We start from the raw sequence: 21,780 nt of genomic DNA, 5'->3' as shown, positions 1-21,780 counted from the left end.
CATGGTATGTTGTTTGTCCACATGAAATTTCTGTATTAATACTAACAAATAAGTCTGATCGAGTGCGCCGCACAAGCTAGGAGATGCTGAGAGCAAGGTTGGCGCTCAAGATTACAAACCAAGAGCAATACTCATATTTTTAATTGCAGCATCTCACAGATTACAAACAAAGACTACAATGGGATAATAATACAAAGAAGCAATAAATTTTTTTTTTTCCCCTTTTCCTTCAGAAGGGTATAACCTTTTCTTTTCCATGTTTTCATCATCCACAGGGAAATTACATTGTCAGTGTATCAGGGAGAGAAGTAGGTGATCCTAAAATTCTGCCACCAACATCAGGAAAGCACTCCTGGTTGGGTAAGGGACCAACCTTACCATCTACTTCCACCTTGACTGGGTACTTGAGAAGGTGTCCTGTCAAGGGTCTCACTTCCTCTGCTGAGTATCTTCCCCAGTTCTCATCGGCTATCTCATTCACAAATTTCACGCACTCTATACTGTTAGGCTCCTTGAAGTGCTCGTCTACCATGCCTAGATGCTCGGCCCACAGCGACATCCTGTATCCGTATACCTGCATCACAAAATTGTCGAGTTCAATGAAAATACATTTAGAATATGCGATGCTAGCCCAAAAAATTAGTTGCGATGCCAGCAAGAGTGTAGAAACTATTATCTTGCTACAGAAGTGAACTCAACAGTGATGCCCAATGGGTTGTTGGATTTGCCATGGTTTTCATCAAAAGCTTTCATAATGAACCATGGTAGTCTTTCGTTAGAACATGGAGCTTCCACTCACAAGGAATTAGCAAGACACAATACTAGGGTTGTACACAAGTATGAAGATTTATGAAGATTAAAGGACAAATGCATACATAGAAGAATATGCTGAATGAATATTAATGAAATGCACTATTATACCACCTTTTCTCTTCAGAAAAAAAGAGGGACATTAGTTAAAAGAAATGTGTGCTTTCCTATTGGCAGTCTCATAGGTCAGGCTTGATACTTACAAGCCTTTGATTACATGAGCAACTTCCTCAGCATTTGATTATATGCCTTGCAGAGTGCTTTTTATAACGAAGGTCAGAGTGGATTTTCCTCTACAAAGAGAATTTTAAATTGATACTTAGAAGGATAACTGTCTTGTCTATCTTATAGACATGATATATTGTATTTTTGTTACAAAAGCTAGGCTCAGCTGTATACAATAGATAACAATCTCCGGCATATTAAACTTGTAGAAGAAATATCAAGCTAAATTATGTATGAATTAGATGCATTATGTACTTGTTCCAGCTAATGCTTGTGGAAAGCACATACTTTGTTTAGTGAGCTGCAATAGTACTTCAATGATACAAGAAAGCAAAGTATGACAGAGAAGAAAACCAACCTGGCCATGTGGATGTCTTTTTGTCTCAGCCCGTGTATGATGGGGCTGGTACGCACCCATAGCAATTTCGGTGTCTCTTGAACCAGATAGAGATCTCTGATTGATGTTGGCAGACCCCAAAATCACATATTCATCATCTACTATCATCCCTTTTGCGTGAACATAAACCATGAACCGTCGAAATTTTTGGCAAAGGGCCTGATCACATTTGAAAACAAGGAGAAATAGTTTCAATGGGAATTATAACAAAAAATAATCTGGTCACAACTATACTTGAAAAGGAGAAAAATGCTAAACTAGAGTAACCCAGATGAAAAATCAGGTTAGCACTTGTTTAGGGGCTAAAGGGCCAATTGTCTGGGTAACAGACCCTCCTATAGAGCATTAGTGTCACCGACCCTGATTTGTCAGGGTTGTTCGTCAGGGCTCATGATAGTTTAGAACTTTCTGAGAAAGAATTGAAAAGAGCAAATACACACACACATGGACACACACACACATGCAACCTTTGGTCTTCCATGAAGTTTACCTATTATCGGCACTTAAAGGTAGAGGATCTAAAGCAACATATGTGCATCTTGGTGCAAAATAATAAAAAGTCATCTATGCAAGACAATAAATATAGCATATGAATAACATAAATGAGGATATTGCAACGTATGTACCGGTCCATACTGGTGCGCACTTGGGCATACCATACCATACCGGTATTGAACTAATACACGGTATAGGGGTGCACCGATATGCTGATCATCCATGAACAAAAGAGAAATCAGAAAGCCTAAGAGCAGACCAAAAAGGGGGAAAATGACTAGTAATTACAATGGTTCGATTAGGTTCAATAATAGGAGAATCAGCCCTGATGAAAAGCAGAGTTGGATTTTACACACGAAATTAAGTTGTTGATAGTACCGCTGCACTTTTTTCTGAAGGTTGATCATCTAATGGCAAGTCACCCTTGGGCAATTCTTCCCTGTTGCCAAGACAGTAGAAATTCAGGTAATCTTGCGGATGTGCATTCTCTACATTCATGGATTTGAGCTCCTGTCCGATGATTTCATACATCATTTGCATAGTCTGGCCCTGCAAATTCCGCAGCTAAAAGTTACAACAATTTCAACGATAATGATAAAGGCACAAAAAACAAAAGATGCACAAGCAGAGTAATGGCAGGCCACATCAACACAAGTCATCAATCAATTTTCTTGTCATATGGTAAACACTACAATTCCTCAATTTTATCCAATTGTAGCTGTGCCAGAACTGAAAAATACTCATTTGGTCTTCAAATCACCTATGATGCTGATGATTCTTCCCTATGAAGTATTAATACAAATAAGCAACTAATATAATGAGCTCACAAGAAAGTAAAGGTGCTTCAGAGACCAATTGGAGCATTTATGGGGTGTATGCGTGTGTATGTATGGGTCTGTGTATGTATGCATCAATATGGGGACACCTATGCAAAAATACTGACCATAACTTGAAGAAAATTCAATTATTAATAATGATCTCTCACCTAAAAAAATGATTTGAAAAGCTTCTGCCTATACAACAAGTACAAGATGCAAAATTTTGATGGCATGAGGTAGATTCTAATTAAGGCAAGACATCAAAAGATATTGATGAGCCACGCCACAATTTCTGCATTCTCACTACCAGCACCATCTATTATGTGTCCAGTTTGTACATGGATAAAAACATTTGAACTTTGACCAATAGTCTACTAAAACTTTCAAATTATCATTAACAGCAGAAGTTGTTGATTTCAACAGTTCATTATGCATTACGCCAATAGAATTCAGGCTCGAACACCCCTTGTAAAATTCTAGCTCAACACTATAAAATATACAGATAGTCTCTTTATCTCTCCTTGCATGTCAGTGAATAAATACTAATAATGGTACAACGAAGTAATTTAGCAATTTCATTGACGAATAGTAATATAGTATATATGCCTTTTAAAGGAGATACTACCTGCCAAAAAAGAATTTCTTGAACAGAGGCAGCAGTTGGAACTCCTTCAGGCCACATTGGTATAACTATGTACACTGCAAATCGCTCTCCAGCTCTAATTTTGCTAGCAACCTTTAAGGCTAATTCCATTGGTATCAAATTATCAGCACCTGTTGATGGAAACAAAGCTGTGAGTAGAGAAGCTTTGATAGATTATTCAAGCAGAAAATATTTAGAATTACATTTTGATGTGCTGCTACAACTGTTCTTACAGTTTTAGTGGAACATATGGAAGCCCAAAATTAACTGAAGGTTGTCAGAGAATATTGCTTTCCTAGATAACAAAGGCCAGAAAAGAACTAAAATTATTGACAAATAAGCAGCTCTGTAATGCTTGATAATACTTTGTTAATTTATATGCCAATAAATATGTAACTGTGGAAGCTTTGATATACAATACTAGCAGAAAATAGTAATCGATACATAATAACATCATCAATATGGCCCCGTTTCTGAACCATTATTGTTGGTCAGAATAATAGTAGCTGGTCATTATGATGCAAAAAATTGTTTCCTGGCTGTCAAAACAAATAGCTTCTCAGAAATGCTGGAAGTAATTAAGAAAGATGACCAACAAATAGACATCTGTCAATAATAATTCATATTATTTTATAGACAAAGGCTTCACAGGCACTCTTCCCAAACCTCCTGTTAAGTGGGAAGCCTTGCACCACCTTAAAGGCATAGACTTTACAGATCAAAGAATAAATTCCTAGGCACAAGAATAATAGATGGCCCTGAATCTGATGTCATGGCCAAGGAAAGATGATAAAGGAATGAAAAACCTATCCATTACACCCTTAGTTGAAGAGAGCAAACCTCCAAGATTTTGACACTCAGAAATAGTCCAAGTCAAGCATGCCTGCTTCGCAATCAAATCCACCTCCAAGGCTGCTCCCAACAAGAGTTATAAACTTTGGAAATTCCAGGCTAGAGAGTCAATAAATTATGCTGTCTAAACGTACAAGTACAGTCGGCTATGGCCTTCCATGCAACATATAACATACAATACCATACAAAGCAATATATATGCATGTACATAGTATTACATAAATCAATATTTTTAATCATTTTAGACATCTTGACTTATTTGGTGCTGATCATTTTTTTTGATCCATAAAATTATTTGCTTAATGGAGGTTTTGCATGCATTCAGTACATGCACTCCTTGCTGCTTGCTTATATCTTGAGATTCCTTTGTACTTGCATATGTCTTTGCTCTGAACAAAAAAATATAAAAGTAATTTGTCCAACACTTGCTCTTCAACATTCAACTTAAAGAGATATGCTTGACTTGGAAGTTGGATTAAATAAAAACTCGGCTAACTTCCACAGAAGCACCATTATCCGGAAGACTAAAGCACAACCTTGGTCTGATAAAGTTAAACAACCAACAACAACTGTTTTGCATCATTATTATATATCCATGTCTTCCATACGTTGATACTTTAGTGTGGTTTCTAGTTTATAGAAAGAGTCCTTTGGGATTGTAAAGATCTCCTTTCCCATGTTTGTCTTCCATATGTGATTAGAATAAAAAAAAAGAGTCAATTTTGATTTTCTGGAGCTAAAAAGTATGGTAAATATAGAATTCGTAGAAACTAAGATGGCCAAAGCAAAAATATTAACAAATCATTCATGGCATATAAAGGTCAACTAGATATTCAACAGGATATGTCTGACTGCACCAAGATGACTACCTAACCTCCACATATCAATTGAAAGTGATGCAAGAGTAACATGTTTGTTAGTTACGACATTTAATAATAGTGGTTAAGCAGACAATTTTAACATGTTACTTTAAAAAAATGTTCCTAAGTTTCAGGCCATAGAGTTTAGAGAACTTGCAACTTATACTTCAGAAAAGAGGGCTGCTTAATGGAATGTAAACACACAGAGTGTTCCATACCTGCATTTTTGTAGGATGGCCAACCGTAAGATGAACCAAGAAAATACTGATTTTCAATATAAATGAAGTGCTGTGCTGATCTGATGGCCTTTACATATGCTGTATGGATGCTCTTATCAATCACTAGATTCTTTCGACAAACAAGGTTCTGCAGTAGTCCAGAAAATTATTAGCTAATGAGACCTGAATAGTAAATTAAGACCTAGCATATAGTTTTTTGTAATGATATTGGGCCTAACAAATGCTTATATGAATTTTAGAGAAATTAGAAACATGTGTTACTGATAATCAATCACACGTAGAACTAATAATTACTTGATAAGCAACTGATGTACCATAGCAGAAGACAAACCTTCTCCAAAGCTTCATGAACATCCTTGGGAAATCCTTTAACTGATCCAGAGTCTATAGATCGGAAAATCTAACACACAGCGGAAAATTAATTAGTCTCTTCAAGTAACAACAGGATCAAGATAGAATTTACATATGGGTGAAGTGTTATACAACCTGCACATGCCAATTTTCAGAATCTTCTTCCTCGGAAACCCAAAGTTTTGGATCATTATTTGGAACAGTAGGCGAAGGACTAAGTATCCATGAAATTCGTTCTAGCTTTATTAGTGCATCATCACTCCAATGTGATACTCTTTTAAAACGTTTCCCAAATTCCTGCCATTTTGTCGCCTTCCGCCAGCGCTGCTCAAAATTCGTAAGGATATCATATGCAGCCGGACCTTCAATTTTGCAGTGTAAATCATGCCACGGCTGTCTCGGACCTTTTGTTGCTGCCTACACAAAACCAGAAGATAAAGAAAAAATGTGTTAGTTTAAAACCTCTTTTCACTGCAATAGGAACATGTACGAGTGGCCTGATGGATTCTTAGGCTAGATAAAAATGAGCTTGACATGTTGACACATGTCAATAATAAAAGCTGCATCATTTCTTTAATAGTTTTAATTATTACATCCAATATCTTGATCACTAGTTATATGTGCACATGCATGGGTACATCCATATCTGTGTGTATCAACTACACTTAGAAACTAGTAACAACAATAGAGCATGCGCATTTACAAAACAAGCCCAAAATCTTGGCACATTTCTAAGATAGTTGGCATTTATGAATTGAACATTCAGGTCCAATGTTGAGATGTCCAAAAGAGGGATTTGACATCAATCTTAAAGTCAATAAGATGATACTTCTGTCCAAGAATGCAGTCTACAGCAATCAGTGATTGCCAAACCGACCCATACCAAACCAAACCAAACCGTACCGTGGTTCTACCCGTACCAAACTGAACCTATGCCCAATCAGAACAATTCAGTAGATCACAGTGGTTTGGATACAAAATCCTTCCCCTCCCCTAGTTTGATAGTTATAGAGCTTTTGAGGGCTTTCTCATTCACTTCACTATCAGACGTCACTCACTGCCCTCTCTTCGATACCGACTATCATCGATAGGCCTCTTTCTCTATCTATCTCCCCCTCCCCCCCCCCTCTCGTGTCCACACAACAGCCCTCCTCCCTAGATTTTGGCCCTCCCTAGATTTTGGCCCTCCCTTGGCGAACATTAGCCCTCTTCCACGAGCTCCAAACCTCTGACAGTCCCGATAGGGGCCATCCCGCTAAATCCTAGCTGATTTGAGAGGATTCGCCGCTGTGCATGGTCTCCACACTCCAGGCATCACTAATAAGCCTCCCCCCCCTCTCTCCCCCTTCCTCCCTCTCTCCCTCTCTTCCTCTCTCTCCCCCTCTCTCTCCTTGTTTGGTACACTCCAGAACAGCATGATATGGGCCCATTCTGTACCGAACGCGTCTCCAGTTGGTACAGGCTCCAGTACCAGTTTGGCAGACCTTGACATCAATTGAAGTTTGTTAATCATACTAAAATCATTGAATCACTAAACTTAGAAGAATTGGAGATACAAAAGAACTTATATTATCTAATCTGAAATCATTTATAGTACTACCCCAAGGAGGTCTAGTTACAAGTTACAAGTTCCATATAGTTTGATTTTTGTATAGGTAATTTTTTCCCAAGTCATATACAGTTCGATTTGAACTTGTATAATTACATGATTTTGATATTATAATTTGTAAATCCACATGAACGTACACAAGCATACTAATGTATCTCTCCCTAATAATGTGCCTAGATTCTGGCAACTCTCCTGTCTCTATGCCTGACAATCATATCAATGTTGCCATGTGATGCATGCATACTCATCATATAAATCGATTCAATAGCAAGTATCTAAATAAAAAAAGTTATAATTTCAAGAAACCTTTACAGAACTCATATTTTTAATATGAATGCAAGTTTCATATGCTTCCTATCACATGATACATATTTCGACAAGCGAAAACCTTTAAGAACATGTAGAGGCAATACCAAGGCAAATTTAGTTGGAAGCTAAAAAATTTAACATCCCTAGCTTTACAATGCTAAGAGTAAACTTGCTGTTTCAAAACCTGAAGTCTACCTAATTATAAAAGTTTGATGAAAAAAGGAGGTGAGAACTTCAAAGAAGGAATCCCAAGGAGAAATATACATACAGCAAATGTGGGATTGTGAAAATCATTCAAAAATACACTGTCAAGATCAGAAAAAATTCTATGTTGTGGCGTATCATAGCGTCCATCACAAAGATCAAGACCCCCTATGAAAGCAGCGATTTTTCGGTTATTTCGAGAAGCCTGTGTATCAACCAACAAACATTTCTGATGGTGTGTAAAGAGGGTCCCCACAACCTGCACAATATTATAAAAAAAAAGGTTACTCCACAATGCAAGGGAAAAAATAGTTACTCAAAAGAACAACATAATTATATTTCTACTCCTTGGTTGAATTTTATATTGAATTTTAACTAATTACAGCCATCCATATGTTGTCTAAATGTATATAAACCCACAACTTGAAATTTTGACTAGGGTATGGCTTCTATTCATACATTTTGTTCTTGCTTCTTCAAGCTCATAATCATATATGTAATCATGTCTAATAGTTTCATACTTTGCAACATGCAAGACCAGCACCTTGGCCACTTCTAAGGTCCTATTTAATGTTTCCAAGACAAGGCTATGCTACACCTATTGGTTGGACCATGCAAAACCTATGAATCATTCAACATTGATGATCTTCCTGTCAAAATGGATGAACATGCTGAATAAGTCTGTTAGTGGCCAGGTTATATTTCATAAGCTAACTGTAAGAAAATAAAGAATTTTTGCATTACGCCATTCAAAAGTGCTTCTTGCTTATTTGTCCTCAAAAAGTGAAAATGCGCAATAAATATCCCTCCAAAAAGGTAAACAATACTATATTATCATACCTTCAATCCCTTTATGGATTTTCGTATATATGCTCCTCGAAAGGTGCTTACTTTTTTATTTTCTTGTTAAAAAAACAATTACAAACCTATAATATTGGCACAGAATTTTTATTATACCCCTCAAATTTTCAAAAAAGAATACACATATATGATAAATCTGGAAGTATTCAATCTTGAGTGGAGTTACATTTCATCCTAGTCAAACTAAGCTTAAAACTGCAAGAAGACATGAAGGTTATACATCTAATTTTAAAACTTTTAGCAGGGTATATATATCATTTCAACTTTTTAAAGAGTAAATACCCAAGTAAGGGAATTTTAAGGAGATATATGCAAAAATCCCTTTATAAAGTTATAGTTTCGTAAATCTTCATCCTCGTGATGGGCCAATATTCGAGATACAACAATTGGCACATAGTAACCAGATGATATAAGCTGACAAAGATTCAAGTTAAGATAAGCAATGATTGGAACAGGGAAAACAATTGAATAAGCTATTTTTCAAATGCATCAAACATACTTCTCATAAGACAGCATTGTATACAATATAACCATTTACATCATCAGAGTTATAGCATAATCCCTTACTAGTAAGAGGATACTAGTTCATAAAACAAGACAAAGGTGACTAAGAAATTAGCAATTATGATCAACCAAAACATCAAGAAAACTGATGTTGATCCCTGTGCTGTTAGACAGCACAGAAATGATTTTGCACTTGGCCCACACTATAGAACAAACCCTTACAACAAATTGTACCAACTTTGGGTACCCTAACCAAAGAGGGAACAAAAATAATTCTAGCCTCAGTTTCCCGTCAATTTTATTGAGAATCTGCAAGAATATGGGTACTTTTATATGCTTTATTTTGGGTGAAATTTTATAATGCCTTGGATAAATCAGTGCTACTTTCATATGAAACAACCTTCAAAATGAAACTACCAGGCTTTTGCTGACATCCAGTAAACCAAACCATGTTTGGAAGTGGTGTGGAGAAGAGGTATTCTCAGTTGTTGCCTATTATACTTCAGATGGCTATTTATTGTTGCAGTTGGCCATATTTACACTGATTCATGAATACATTGACATACTAAACCAAAGTATAGTAAATAGTTATAAGAATAGACCACAACCCTATCTCAAACATCTGTTTCTTTCTATGCATTTCTGCGGTTTCCAGTAGGTATCATGTCTCACAATCATACTCAATTATACTCTTAGATCATTCATAGCCTTTACTGTTGAAAAGTGTAAATTGGTGAGCACAATCTCGTTTGTAGCATAACCAGAATTGAGGCTCTAAACCTTGGGCATAATAAGGTACATACTTTCAGTCCTGCTGCTTCCAAAAAAGTTAGGTTTAGTTTCACAGACAACATAAGACAAGAATAATTAAAAAATTTAATGATACATGGATAACCATAGTATCAGCAAAGTGATCATTTAAACAATTTGTCTTATGAAAGTAAATCATATTAAGCTAACATAAATATGCCATAAAAGATTTGACAGAAGTAAAAGCATGGTTCGAAGCCTGCCTGCTGCTTGAAAATGCTAAGCTTACTGCTGGCATAACGAGGTGACAGCACACAAATGACAGAAGAATGCTTGAAAAATTTTCGAGTATCTTCGTCATGAGTTTGCATCACTCCTTCCTGCAAAGGACACCAGAATACCAAACCAAGGCACATCAATCAATTTCATCAATATACAAATAGCGAAAGGATAAAGAAAAAGAGAAAGATCACAACATGTTTATCAAATTATGAGGCATAATAGATACATCCTTCTTTGAATATCACTATAAATATGAGCTTCTTGAAGTGGTCATCGTATAGACGAATTAAAGTTTCCTAGAGAAAAGGCAGAAATCAGTATTCTAGATACAATAGTGCTATAATTAATGGTACACACAATAGTCACGAATGCTTCGAATGTGCCTAACCAATTTATAAGATAGAACTTAAAATTGTTGAGAAAGTCAATGTGAAGCAAGAATACATACATGATAATGAAGAATTGCTGCTAGAAGGAAAAAACATAGAGATGTAGAGAATAGATATTGTTCGTAGGTACATGACAATATATGCAGTATCATTATCATCGAGGCATGCCTTCAAAATGTGCTCAACCATGGTTCATAACTGTATATTGAGAAACTCAATGGACAGCATAAGTTGGTTTACAACTGTCTGTCAAATGAGTGCCACCTGTTTAAAAAAAACTTAGCACCAAATTTTAAGCAAGACAACCTTTGGAAAGAACCATGAAAATAGAAGGCTAATTAATCAATGAAAAGACCTGCAGTCAAGAAGCAACCCTGAAAAATTCCTTGGACTTGGAAAAATCTAAATAGCAAACAAGTCTAACAAGGTTATATAGGGAATTACAACCATCAATTGATATGACCAAGGATTACTGGCTGAAAAGGCCAACTGAAAAAATCAACACATCCAATGCCAAAAGAAACTACTAAGTGCCGACACGGAATCAGAGTGGGGTTCATGTTTAAAAAGGGATTAGTATTTAGGGCAGACTAACTAAAACTCAAAATCTCCATATTAAACTACACACTAAAGTACAGTAGAATACAGCACGGATTACTAAGGCCCTGTTTGAAGGAGCTGTTGGCAGTAAAGCTTTTGGAAGTAGAGCTGTCTGAAGTAGAGCGTTTATAAAAAGCTGTTTGCTATTTCGTAACTACATTTTTAAAGTGCTGTGGCGCTTTAACATGTGTTTGGTATACAAATTGAGAAAGTACTTTTGTGTGACAAAATGACCATAAAGGACATTACTAGTATTATACAACAAAGCATAATAAAATATAATATGTATTAATACATAAATATATGATATAATATAATATTAATATAATGTAATATAATATAGTACTATAACATTGTGTGTTATAGGATAATAATTTAATATAACATTAAATTATTTAACATAACACATCAATGTATTATGATATAATATAATATAATATTATATTTATAATATAATACAATAATAAATATATAAAATATTATAATTATTAGTATAAATTAATTTTTCACCCTTTTGATGACCATTTATCTCTCTAACAAATTTTTTAGTTAGATGATAAAATTGGTTAAATAATTATTAATATTTTTATTTATTTATTTATTTATTTAGATCAGATTATTTGCCACTCACTCATTATTTTTTTTTATTTATTTTATTTAGTTATTTATTTATTATTTTATTTCATTGAAATATATTTATTTATTATCTTATTTATTATTTATTCGTTCATTCGTATATATATTTATTTATGCATTTATTTTTTTCTTTTCTTTTTCTTTCCTTTTCTTTTTTTTTCTCTTTTTTTCTTTTCTTTTCTTTTTTTTTTCTTCTCTTTTTTCTTTCCTTTTCTTCTTTTTCTTTCCTTTTCTTTTTTTTCTTTTCTTTTTTCTTCTCTTCTTCTCCTTCCTTCCTCTCTTCCCTTATTTATTTATTTATTTATTTACTTTTCCTTTTCTTTCTTTTTCTTTTTTTTTTCTTTTTTTCTTTCCTTTTCTTTTTTTTCTTCTCTTTTTTTCTTTCCTTTTCTTCTTTTTTTTCTTTTCTTTTTTCTTCTCTTCTTCTCCTTCCTTCCTCTCTTCCGTTCTTCTCCTTTCTTATCCTCTCGCGAGGCCGGCGGCGCTGAAAGGGAGCCAGGCCGCGGCGGCCGCAGGAGGGGGCCTGGAAGGGGGCCAAGCCGCGGGAGGGGGCCTGGCCGTGGCCACGGTTCGCCATGGCCGGCGGCTGGCCGCGGCGCAGCGAAGACCCACGGCCAACCGCCATGGGGACTTCGCTGCCGCTGGCCTCCCCGGTCCCGCGGCTGGGACGCCGTTGTCGCACGGTTGGCGGAGGCCCGACCACCCCACAGCCGAGCCCGGCCACTCCACTAGCCAGCCGCGCACCACTGGTGGCATCGCGGTGACCTAAGAAGGGGTCGCCGGCCACGGGTGGTGGCCGGCATGGTGGCTGCCACCGTGGGCAGACATGGGTTCACCAAAAAAAAGAAAAGGAGACGGGCGGTGGCGTTGAGAAAAAAGAGAGAGAGAGGGAGAGAGAGAGAGGGAAGGGTGAGGAAGAGGAAGAGCATGGGGGCCGCAGTGGTGGCCGCCACTGTGGGCAGCCATGGGTTCACCAAAAAAAAAAAGGAGACGGGCGGCGGCGTTGAGAAGAAGGAGATAAAGAGGGAGAGAGAGAGGGAAGGGTGAGGGAGAGGAAGAGGCGCGGGATGGAGGATTTTGGAAGGAAATAAATAAGGATATTTTGGTCAAAAAAACAGCTTTCCGATAAAGCTGAAAACAGCGTTTTCGGAAAGCTCCAAAATAGAGCTTCTCCCAGAAATCTGTTTTCTGCTTTGTCGGAAAGCTGTAACAACTTTTCGAAATTTTTACCAAACATCTTTTTTCATTCAAAAATACTTTTAGAGGGCCAGAAAGTGCTTTTTGGCCCTCCAAAAGCTCCCCCAAATAGGGCCTAAATATATGATTTTGTGCCATCCTAGGAATTCGAAATCTCAGAGGTTCAAAAATTTGAGAGTTGATTGACTCTTAATGAATTTTGACAATTAGAGGGCCAGCTAGACAGAAAGTAGGAACTAGAGATGGCATGTAAATGGGGCATGCAATTTGATATAACTTTAGAACTTCATTGCAAATGGGCATTAGTTATATTAGCATCGGCCATTTGAAGGTTAAATGTTTTAAGAACTCCGATGGGTAAATCTGTCAACCAAAACAGATAGTAGGGTGAGCCATGGGAACTTTGCAAAGTAATGAGAAACTCATGGAATATCTATATCTATCTGCTCATAGGTTTCTTTGAAAGTTTGGCCAATGGTTCAAGCCACATTTGGGAGGATCACTTCTCCACAGATGTTCCCAAGGAAATTAGACAGTTTTAACTTGTAAATGATGCATAGGTGAAGTAATAATTACTTCTGGACATCACTATCAGCATTTAACCTTACCTCAAATTATGCATTAGTTTTGCTTCAGACAAATATGCAATTGCAGCTAATGTGGTCAAATTTGCTGCTAGTCTTGCAAAAAGTTGGATCTTATGGTCTTTTTCTTTTTTTTGAGGAAAAAATTATCATGTGAAGTCACTATCGTTCAATATGAACGAAAAACTGGTAACAGAACCAAATCAAGAAACTGGTGCTGCGAACACTAAACACCACAGAATCCTAAGCATGAAATGGAGGATGAGAAAAGGTTAAGAAATTAAACCTATTGAAAAGTCATAGGCAGCATCTAATAATTCACATACCGTTTTAAAACAGAATTTATCATGCGAAGTCTTATCATCCCAAACCAGCAAGCAAACCCGAACCCCCTCCTGCGACTTGTACTTAAGCAGCTCCCCCAATGTGAAATTCTCCACTCCGGGCGGCAGCGGCCGGGTCGGCTCCCTGACCAGCTTCACCTTGTCATACACCGACCAACCGACGATATAGATCAAATGGTGAGCCTCAAGAATGGCATGGCAGATGTCCTCCCAGCACCTATTATGCTCAAATTTCGTTCCTTTTTCGAGCTCGATCTCCGGGAGCTCCCCCTCCCTCACATGGGCATCCTGGTAGAGCGTCACCAGACCTCCCTCTCGTATCGGGAAGTAGGTGTCCCTCACCCCGAGCTTCTCGGGATCGCCGGGGATGCCATGGTCGTAGATGGGGTTGCCGCCGACGGGCTTGTATTGGAGAGAGACGAGGAGAGCGGTTTCTGGCTTGTGGGGTTGGCCTGAGGGGCCGAGGACGGGGAACCAGTCGCGGACGAGCTCGCCGGAGGCGACGAGGGCGGCGGGGATGGAGACAGTGCCGATGAGGTCGGCGCCGAAGACGTCGTTGTCCTTGACCCGGAAAACGATGAAGAGGGAGCGGTGGGCGAGGGGGATCTTGAAGTGCTCGTTCCACTTGGGGTCCTGGGAGTTGGAGATGACGCGGGTGCGGGCCACGGTGGCGTCGGCGAGGGAGACGGTGACGTAAGGGTCGCTGGTGATGATCTTGGGGTGGCGGCGGTGGTGGTGATGGTGGGGGCGCTGGGAGCGGATGCAGGAGGAGGGGGAGGGGGGGCGGCAGGCGGTGAAGCAGCGTCGTAGGTGCTCGGAGAACATGTCCATGTTGGGGAGGCGGCGGGCCTCCAGGATCCAGAGGTCGAGGTCACCGTGGAGGAGAACGGATTGCTCCTTCGAGGAGCAGCCGTCGGATCCGGCCGTCCTCTCCGCCGCAGCGGTTGCGGACGTGTCGTAATCCATTAAAAGTCGCGGTGGAGACGGGAGGGATCTACGAAGAACAAGAGAAGGCGATGGAAAGGATTAAAAGGCCGAGATATCGCCGTCGCCCAAAACTAAAAAGGCCGGATAATGTGAACGCCGGCTCGCGTAACGGTCACTTGTAGTTGCATGCGTTATGATTCGGGAGGAGGACTTGGTGCCGTTCGTCAGGTGCATCGCGATTGTAGCACGGATCTTGAGGTAGAGTTACAGACCTGTCGCATGCGAGCGAGATCTCGGTTTCTTTTCTTTTTGCTTTTTTTTTGCTTTGGATCTCGGTTTCTTTATTCTTTTGAAAAGGTAAAGAAGATATCGGAGGTACGTCGGCGATCTTGTGGCGTACAGAAATATTTCTATGCGGGAGAGCAGATCATTCGTTAAATGGTTGCCGTGGTTCATCTTTCTCCGTCCACGTAAACGTCCGGTCCGTACACTAAGTTACACGGGGGCGCTCCGATTAGTAGCGGTGCGCACGTCACGTGTCATGGTGCCGCGTCCCACAGCGAGGGGTCCACGAGATAGGTCCCTCGATCCGCGACGCAGCCTGGCGTGGGGCCACAAAACTTTGCGTCGCCGAAACGCGTCAAGCGAAGAAGTCTCTCGAGATCCATGTCCGCAAAGAAGAGGTCTCTCGAGATTAGTGATATCACGGCCATCTATACAACATCAGATGGCTGGCTGTCCGTCAGGAGCCGCTGTCCTGTTGATCTATGTATTGTCTGTCTTCTTTTGGGTGAAGAAGATTGGGATCGAACCTCTTTGAATTTGAAACGCCATCTTAGTTGGATTAGATCCATCAGCTGTACATCAGGCCAACTAGACTCGGAGAAAAAAAAGGACTCTCCCTTTCTCCTTTTTCCGGCCACTAGGAGAGAAAGATGCCGGCAGAGCCGGTCCAACCCTTAGACGATTTAGGTAGTCGCTTAAAGCTCTAGCCCAAGGAAGGCTCATGGCAGAAAAAACTTTAAAAACAAAATAGAAAAAAAATTCTTGTGAACTTATTTTGGGCCGGCCCACTACAAAAAAAGCTTCAAAAACAAAACTGTCTTTAAGCTTCTAAATATATTGGGCTGCTCCTCATGACCGAAACATAGAGGTCGAAGCCGGATCGGGGGAGAGGGCCGAGGTGCCTGGCCCACTTCCACTTCCGAGCCCTTTTTCGTCCCATATTGGACTCTGGTTGGCATGATTTACAGCTCATGGTGGATATGATGTAACCAATAATTTTTCATGCCACATGGTGCACGTAGGTTATAATTTTCCTCCTTAGGATCGATGGTGCCACGTCAACTGTTACATGGTTAGGACCTATATCGTGTAAGCTTATCCTCGCATCTAATTTCTACCGCATACATCAACCCTTACGGTTATTGTAATTATTAATTTTTATAATAAATAAATTTGGGAGAACTGTCTCACTTCCCTCATTTTTATTATAAAAAAATTACAAAATCCCTCCAGGCTTACATCTAATAATTTATAAAATCTAGATTTACACTCAATTAAAGTAAATCCGTTTACCTCATTTAAAAAGTTAAAATTGTCTTGAATGAGCAGGAAGATGCATTCATTTTTTATGACCTTGTTGTCGTGTTATAAGATTATTTTGGTCATTTTTATTTTTTTTCTAATATAGCATGTGGATCATATTAAAAGTTAACAATTTGACTAACATTTTGTTAAGTTCTTGATTAAATAATTAAATAAAAATAAATAAAAATAATTTTTTATATTATTAAATATAAATATAATTTATTTTTAATCTCAAGAAAAATTTTTAATTTATTAAAAAAAGACTATTGGAGTTCGAAACAAAACTCTTTTTTTTTTTTTTTTGCTAAAGCAGGTATTTCATACATTACGTATACGAATATATCCAATAAAATCAGAAAACAAAAGATTGCGAAGTGTTCGAGGCAACTTTCCCTCCCCGGCCCATATGGTACTCTCAAAATGGCTGGCCACGTAGGTAGCTATCCAATCCGCAGCCTCGTTAGACTTTTTAAATACATGTTTGGCTTAGAAGGCTCCTCCATCTCTTACCATAACCTAGATGTCTCGAAGCAAGGGATGATCCAAGCCAGCACCCCTTGGGCCCAGGCACAAAACTCTTAGAAGCTCGCCAGAAACTTGTGTTCTTATACTGTGATTGACTCTCGTCTTTGGCAGCAAATCTCCAGGTTAATCCACTATAAAATCACATGTCGTCCGAAGCCACCGTCCAACAAAATCATCCAGAAGATTTAGGTGACCAGGCTCGTCTTTAGTCTTTATGTGCTCAAATATCATATCTTTGAAAAATGAAAAGGAATTTGGTAAGCTCATGTCCAAGTATCTGTTGCTCCAAGAGGTCCACAGTAACAGAGAGCCGGTGGCGAAAGTAGACTTGACAATTGACATCTACTAGACTCTTCTTTTTTAATCACTGATGTGCCCAAATCTCCATTCTTGAACAGGCACTTTGATTATTATGAATTTTAGTAATAATACCTAAAGGAGTACCAACCAAGAGCTTACGATGCGTTCGATGTAAAATAAACAAGGAAAGTTGTTGAAAGTATGAAGTCAATTACAAAGATATATTAAGGAGGTTAACCTTTAGTTTATGCTTTCATCTAATGATTATTTCTCCTTTATAAATCAAGGAGGCTAGGACTAAAATGCCACTAGAATAAACTTAATCAGTCATAGACTTGTTCTTCTATTTTTTTAATTCTTTTTTTTTAATTCTTCAAGGAAACAATGGGAAACTACCAGCTTTTTATTTGTTGGAGGCTATATATTTTTTATGTATTCTTTTTATTTGTGATGAAGTTTATTCTATATACGCTCTCCTGCAAAATTTTATTCTTCCTCTTTAATTATGAAACCATCTTATAACAAAAAGAATTTGTAGAATTTGGTCTGTGAAACAAAGAACAGACTAATAACGTGTTATAACATCTATAAAAAAGATCTACAAAAATTTGGATATTAATTACTAATTATTCAGGTCCAGGAGTATCTGTGATTACTTTTTTGGGGACACGTTGTAGAATAATTCTTTGTACCTATCTCATGACAGTAGACTTTTACAAAGTCAGGATAATTATAAAAACAAAAAATTATCCTCCCCATTTGGTAATTTAATTATCCTACAAGGTTGAATTCAGATTGCAGAGACGTAGCTCTCTGGTTACTGAGTAAAGAATCCTTATAACGGCACCGAAACCTTTTAACTTGTTCAATCTCAGGGAATCAAAAACCTTGTGAGCAAGACAAGCCGTAGGAGAAATCAATGGCAATCGAGCCTTGTACGTGTTTGCAGTTAATTTCTTCATCAAACTTGTACCAAGGAGAAGGCAACTCTCACCTGTCAATCAACAAAATCCCTTGCATGCATGCTTACGTTTCAAAAAGAAGGGTTTCCAAAAGCCAACATGCCCGTTACAAAATCCTTGAAATTTCTTACATGCAGTTTACGTTTCGATCCCACCTTATGAAAGGTCCGAAGACCAACAGCAACTAAATATGAGAGTGGAGAAAAGGAGGAGGAGGAGGAGGAGGAGGAGGAAAAAAGAAGGATTCCACTCTTCAGTTCAATTGAAGAGGAACGGGTGGAGCCAAGGTCCTTCTCTTCCAAAGGTTGACCTCCTTCCTTGGCTCCAAAGCCACCACTCCATCACCCACCACGATTGGTGCAGAGTGGTAAATGTCTTCATCAGAGTCCGACTCATCTCGATCCCCAGTCGCAGCCTCCTGCCTCCTCTCAACCTTCCTCCAATCGAAGTCATGTAACGTCCCACGCCCGCTGGTGAACCGCTTCATCTGGCCTAATGGTGGCGCTGTGCCAAGCACTGCAGGCCTCCCCTCGCTGCTCTCCGCCGCATCGGTTCTCCGGCTTGGCCTGACCATGCGTCGAAACATCCTGCGGATGATAAAAGTTCGCGGCTTCCGCTCTTGTTGGGGCGGCGACGACCGCTTCGACCGGCAAACTTTCTTGCGCTTGATTTGGCCGATGCACGAAACTTTCGGAGAGGTTGGCTCCTGCGCATCAAAGCTGCCTCCATTCTTCTCCTTACGTCGAGCCTCCACCGGTACGATCGATATGATCGGGCCCGAGAAAGCTTTGTTGTGGAAAGCCTTTGGCTTGGAAGCGTTCTCGCGACCGGGGCTGAGCGGAGGGTGAGAGACAGAGAAGGAGGTTGGCTTTGGAAGGAAACTGAAGATTTTGGTGGCCTTCGCTCTTCTTGGTTTCTCCATGGAACCCCCGCTCTCTCTCTCTCTCTCTCTCTCTCTCTCTCTCTCTCTCTCTCTCTCTCTTTCTCAGAGTCAAAATAAAGGATATATGGGTAGAATAAAGCACCGATATCCAAGAAAATAGACCTATATGGCTTGATATCGGTGATGCTTTTATAAGAAGGATGATAGGTTATGGAAGAAGAACAAGAAATTAAGGAGGTGTATTGGTGAATGATGATGAGAAGGAAAGAGAGAGAAAGGATTTCAGAGGGAAGAGAGAAGGTGAGGAGAGAACGGGTTTGGTCAAAAGGAAGAAGGGGTAAAGCTTTCCGCCGCTACTTGCCCACTATTAGTTTAATACTGGTAGAAGAGGTCTCAGCCTCGCCGGAACTGGGTGTTGCTTAATAATATGGAATTCAGTTCCTGCGATGACTTTCTCAGCGTTTTATGCGTGTAGTTTTTAATGCCGTGGTGTGATGCAGACAAAGTTTGTTTTGATGAGCCTTATCGTTGAACCGGCAACATCATCTTCGCTTTATTATTTTTGCCCCTCATAATGGCTTGATTTGGCCTTGTTAAGCTTGCTGAAATGGATGGGAATTTGGGAATGGTTGAATTCTGGCTAGGGTTGACTAACCGTTAGATTAGCTGTAATCGTCTGCGGGGTTGGCAGCTTTGTGTTCAAATAAGTAAACCATGTAGGGCAACCCGATTGACCAGGTTTAGGCTCGGTATGGGTCGATGATATTTAGTTCATGTCGGGCTTAGGATTAGGCATCAGAACACAAGTTTTGAACAGGTCAGGTTCAACTCAAAGCTATAACTCGAGATGCATCCTTTCTGAAGAGTCATTCTGAGTTCAGTTTATTGGTAGGATCAAACGCTGCGATGCCAAAGCATGCAACAACAAATTAATTTCGGCAATCGACAACATAATTAGTTTAAATTATGAACCAGGGAAGCCTTCAGACAACGTCAAATCCATTATTTTAAGGGCTAGCAAGCAAATCAAGAAAGAATAGTCGAGATTATTGGCTAGAAAAAATAGTAACTAGAGACCAATAAGGAAAATTCCGCGGTCCAAATTAGAAATATGAATCATCATGCTCTACTCCGTAATTTTTTGTTCAGCTCGCTAGAGCCAAGTTGGATTAGAAACATGATTCATCCATCAGGTGCATAGATGGAATTTAAGCTAAAACTACGATAGTTTTTCATAAGAATAAATTCTGTGCAAGCCAACAAGCTTGATTCCTGCAGAAAATCTTGGCTAATCATACTGAATTTTTCAAACATGTTCTTACAATTTTTATAATAATTATTAGAAGAATATAGTAGAGGATGGCACATGAGTTTCATGATGAGAGAGATTTTGAATGGCTTAACTCTATTCATTATGCTTCTTCCTTTGATATATATGCTCCCAACTTTGAGACAAGTGGCTCTCGTCTTTTCTCTTGCTCAAAATAAAATTTGAGCTGAGAGGAGTATACTTACTTTGAATGGGTGAAATAGTGTAAACATGGAATATCAAATGATAGCAATATTTAAAGTAGGATTTTAGAGTGTTTATCAGTAATATATATATATATATATGTGTGTGCGTGTGCGTGTGTGTGTGTGTGTTGGGGGGCGGGGGGGGGGGGGGGGGGGGGGGTGAGAATGCCATGTTAGATTTTTTAAAAAAATGACCAAAATTACCTTACAAAAATCCTCCTGAGGTTTAAATTTATTACACTTATACCGGATATTTTTTGAAACATATAGTTATACCCAGTTAAACTGACAGTATTAGTAAAACTATTTATCTATTTTAAAAAGTCAAAAATACCCTTATAAAAAAATAAGACTCATCTTTTACTTTTTTTGACTTCTCGTTCTCTTCAAAGTGTTCCGTCTTTAAAAGTTTTTTTTTCTTCGAAATTGAGTGGCTAGAATTTTTTCTTACTCTGCCACTCCACCATGAGCGTTTCTTTCCAATTAGCGACCGACGTCAAGCTTTCTTCCTAGCTTGCATCCAATGACAAACATCTTTAATTTCCGACCAATATTTAACAACGAACATTCTTTCTGATCATATTTTGGTCTCACTTTTCTGCCCACCATGTTACAAAGAATGGGGAAGCCAGTGTATCATTTACTTTTTCTGAGTTCTACTTGTTCAATACCATAGATATGATTTCTTAACATCATCATTGTGGATGAAAATTCCTATATCTACATAAAAAATTATGATAGCTCTGACAGCCTATCATCAAAAGGACCTAAGTTAGTATATGCGTGATAACTCTTCTTTTTAGAGTGTGATCAGCTGTTGTTCCATGGTTTGGCTTAGACCATGAATAATATGGCTTAAGCGACAAAACTCTTGATAATAGTTTCCTGCAACAAAAAATTTTAAAGGCTTCCACTTACCTCAAAGATCTAGATTGCTTTTTTCTTGGCATATAACTCTTTTCTGATGATTCATCAAGATCAAACTCCAAACCCATGGCACCTCATAACTCCTCCTTAGGTGGATATTATATCACTTAAGGCTAGTTTGGTCATCTTCTAAATTTTTTCTAATACGGCATTTAGGTCCCATTTAAGTTAACAATTTGGCTAACATTCTGT

General features: G+C 38.8%; 2 protein-coding genes across 3 annotated transcripts; both read right to left on the bottom strand.

Annotated features, from left to right (window-relative positions):
- Positions 1-87: 87 nt before the first annotated feature.
- On the bottom strand, positions 88-15,022 carry LOC103722834 (phospholipase D delta-like). 2 transcript variants are annotated; one of them, XM_026800130.2, is made up of 11 exons: positions 13,942-15,022; positions 10,191-10,307; positions 7,877-8,071; positions 5,826-6,107; positions 5,671-5,739; positions 5,319-5,466; positions 3,371-3,519; positions 2,306-2,476; positions 2,059-2,139; positions 1,394-1,591; positions 88-574 (listed from the first exon to the last, which is right to left on the bottom strand). In XM_026800130.2, exons 1-11 carry the CDS (start codon positions 14,923-14,925, stop codon positions 281-283), a joined length of 2,688 nt encoding a protein of 895 aa, XP_026655931.2. In that variant the 5' UTR covers positions 14,926-15,022; the 3' UTR covers positions 88-280. The 2 variants fall into 2 exon arrangements, with proteins under 2 accessions (XP_026655931.2, XP_038971423.1); XM_039115495.1 differs by lacking the exon at positions 2,059-2,139 and having other exon boundaries at positions 13,942-15,019.
- A 3,280-nt stretch (positions 15,023-18,302) lies between these two features.
- Positions 18,303-19,478, bottom strand: LOC103724135 (uncharacterized protein At1g76070-like). The gene has a single exon (XM_008815301.3). It carries the CDS (start codon positions 19,183-19,185, stop codon positions 18,517-18,519), a length of 669 nt encoding a protein of 222 aa, XP_008813523.1. The 5' UTR covers positions 19,186-19,478; the 3' UTR covers positions 18,303-18,516.
- Positions 19,479-21,780: the final 2,302 nt, after the last annotated feature.

Source organism: Phoenix dactylifera, chromosome 18, assembly GCF_009389715.1.
Source record: "Phoenix dactylifera cultivar Barhee BC4 chromosome 18, palm_55x_up_171113_PBpolish2nd_filt_p, whole genome shotgun sequence".
Taxonomy (NCBI): Eukaryota; Viridiplantae; Streptophyta; class Magnoliopsida; order Arecales; family Arecaceae; genus Phoenix; species Phoenix dactylifera.
This window is presented reverse-complemented; position numbering and strand designations above follow the sequence as displayed.

Coding starts and splice junctions, on each gene's coding strand:
- LOC103722834 (XM_026800130.2), bottom strand. CDS start 14,925: ATGGATTACGACACGTCCGCAACCGCTGCGGCGGAGAGGACGGCCGGA. Junction 10,308..13,941: donor ATAAATTCTGTTTTAAAACG/GTATGTGAATTA, acceptor TGTCCTTTGCAG/GAAGGAGTGATGCAAACTCA. Junction 575..1,393: donor AAAGACATCCACATGGCCAG/GTTGGTTTTCTT, acceptor TTTGTGATGCAG/GTATACGGATACAGGATGTC.
- LOC103724135 (XM_008815301.3), bottom strand. CDS start 19,185: ATGGAGAAACCAAGAAGAGCGAAGGCCACCAAAATCTTCAGTTTCCTT.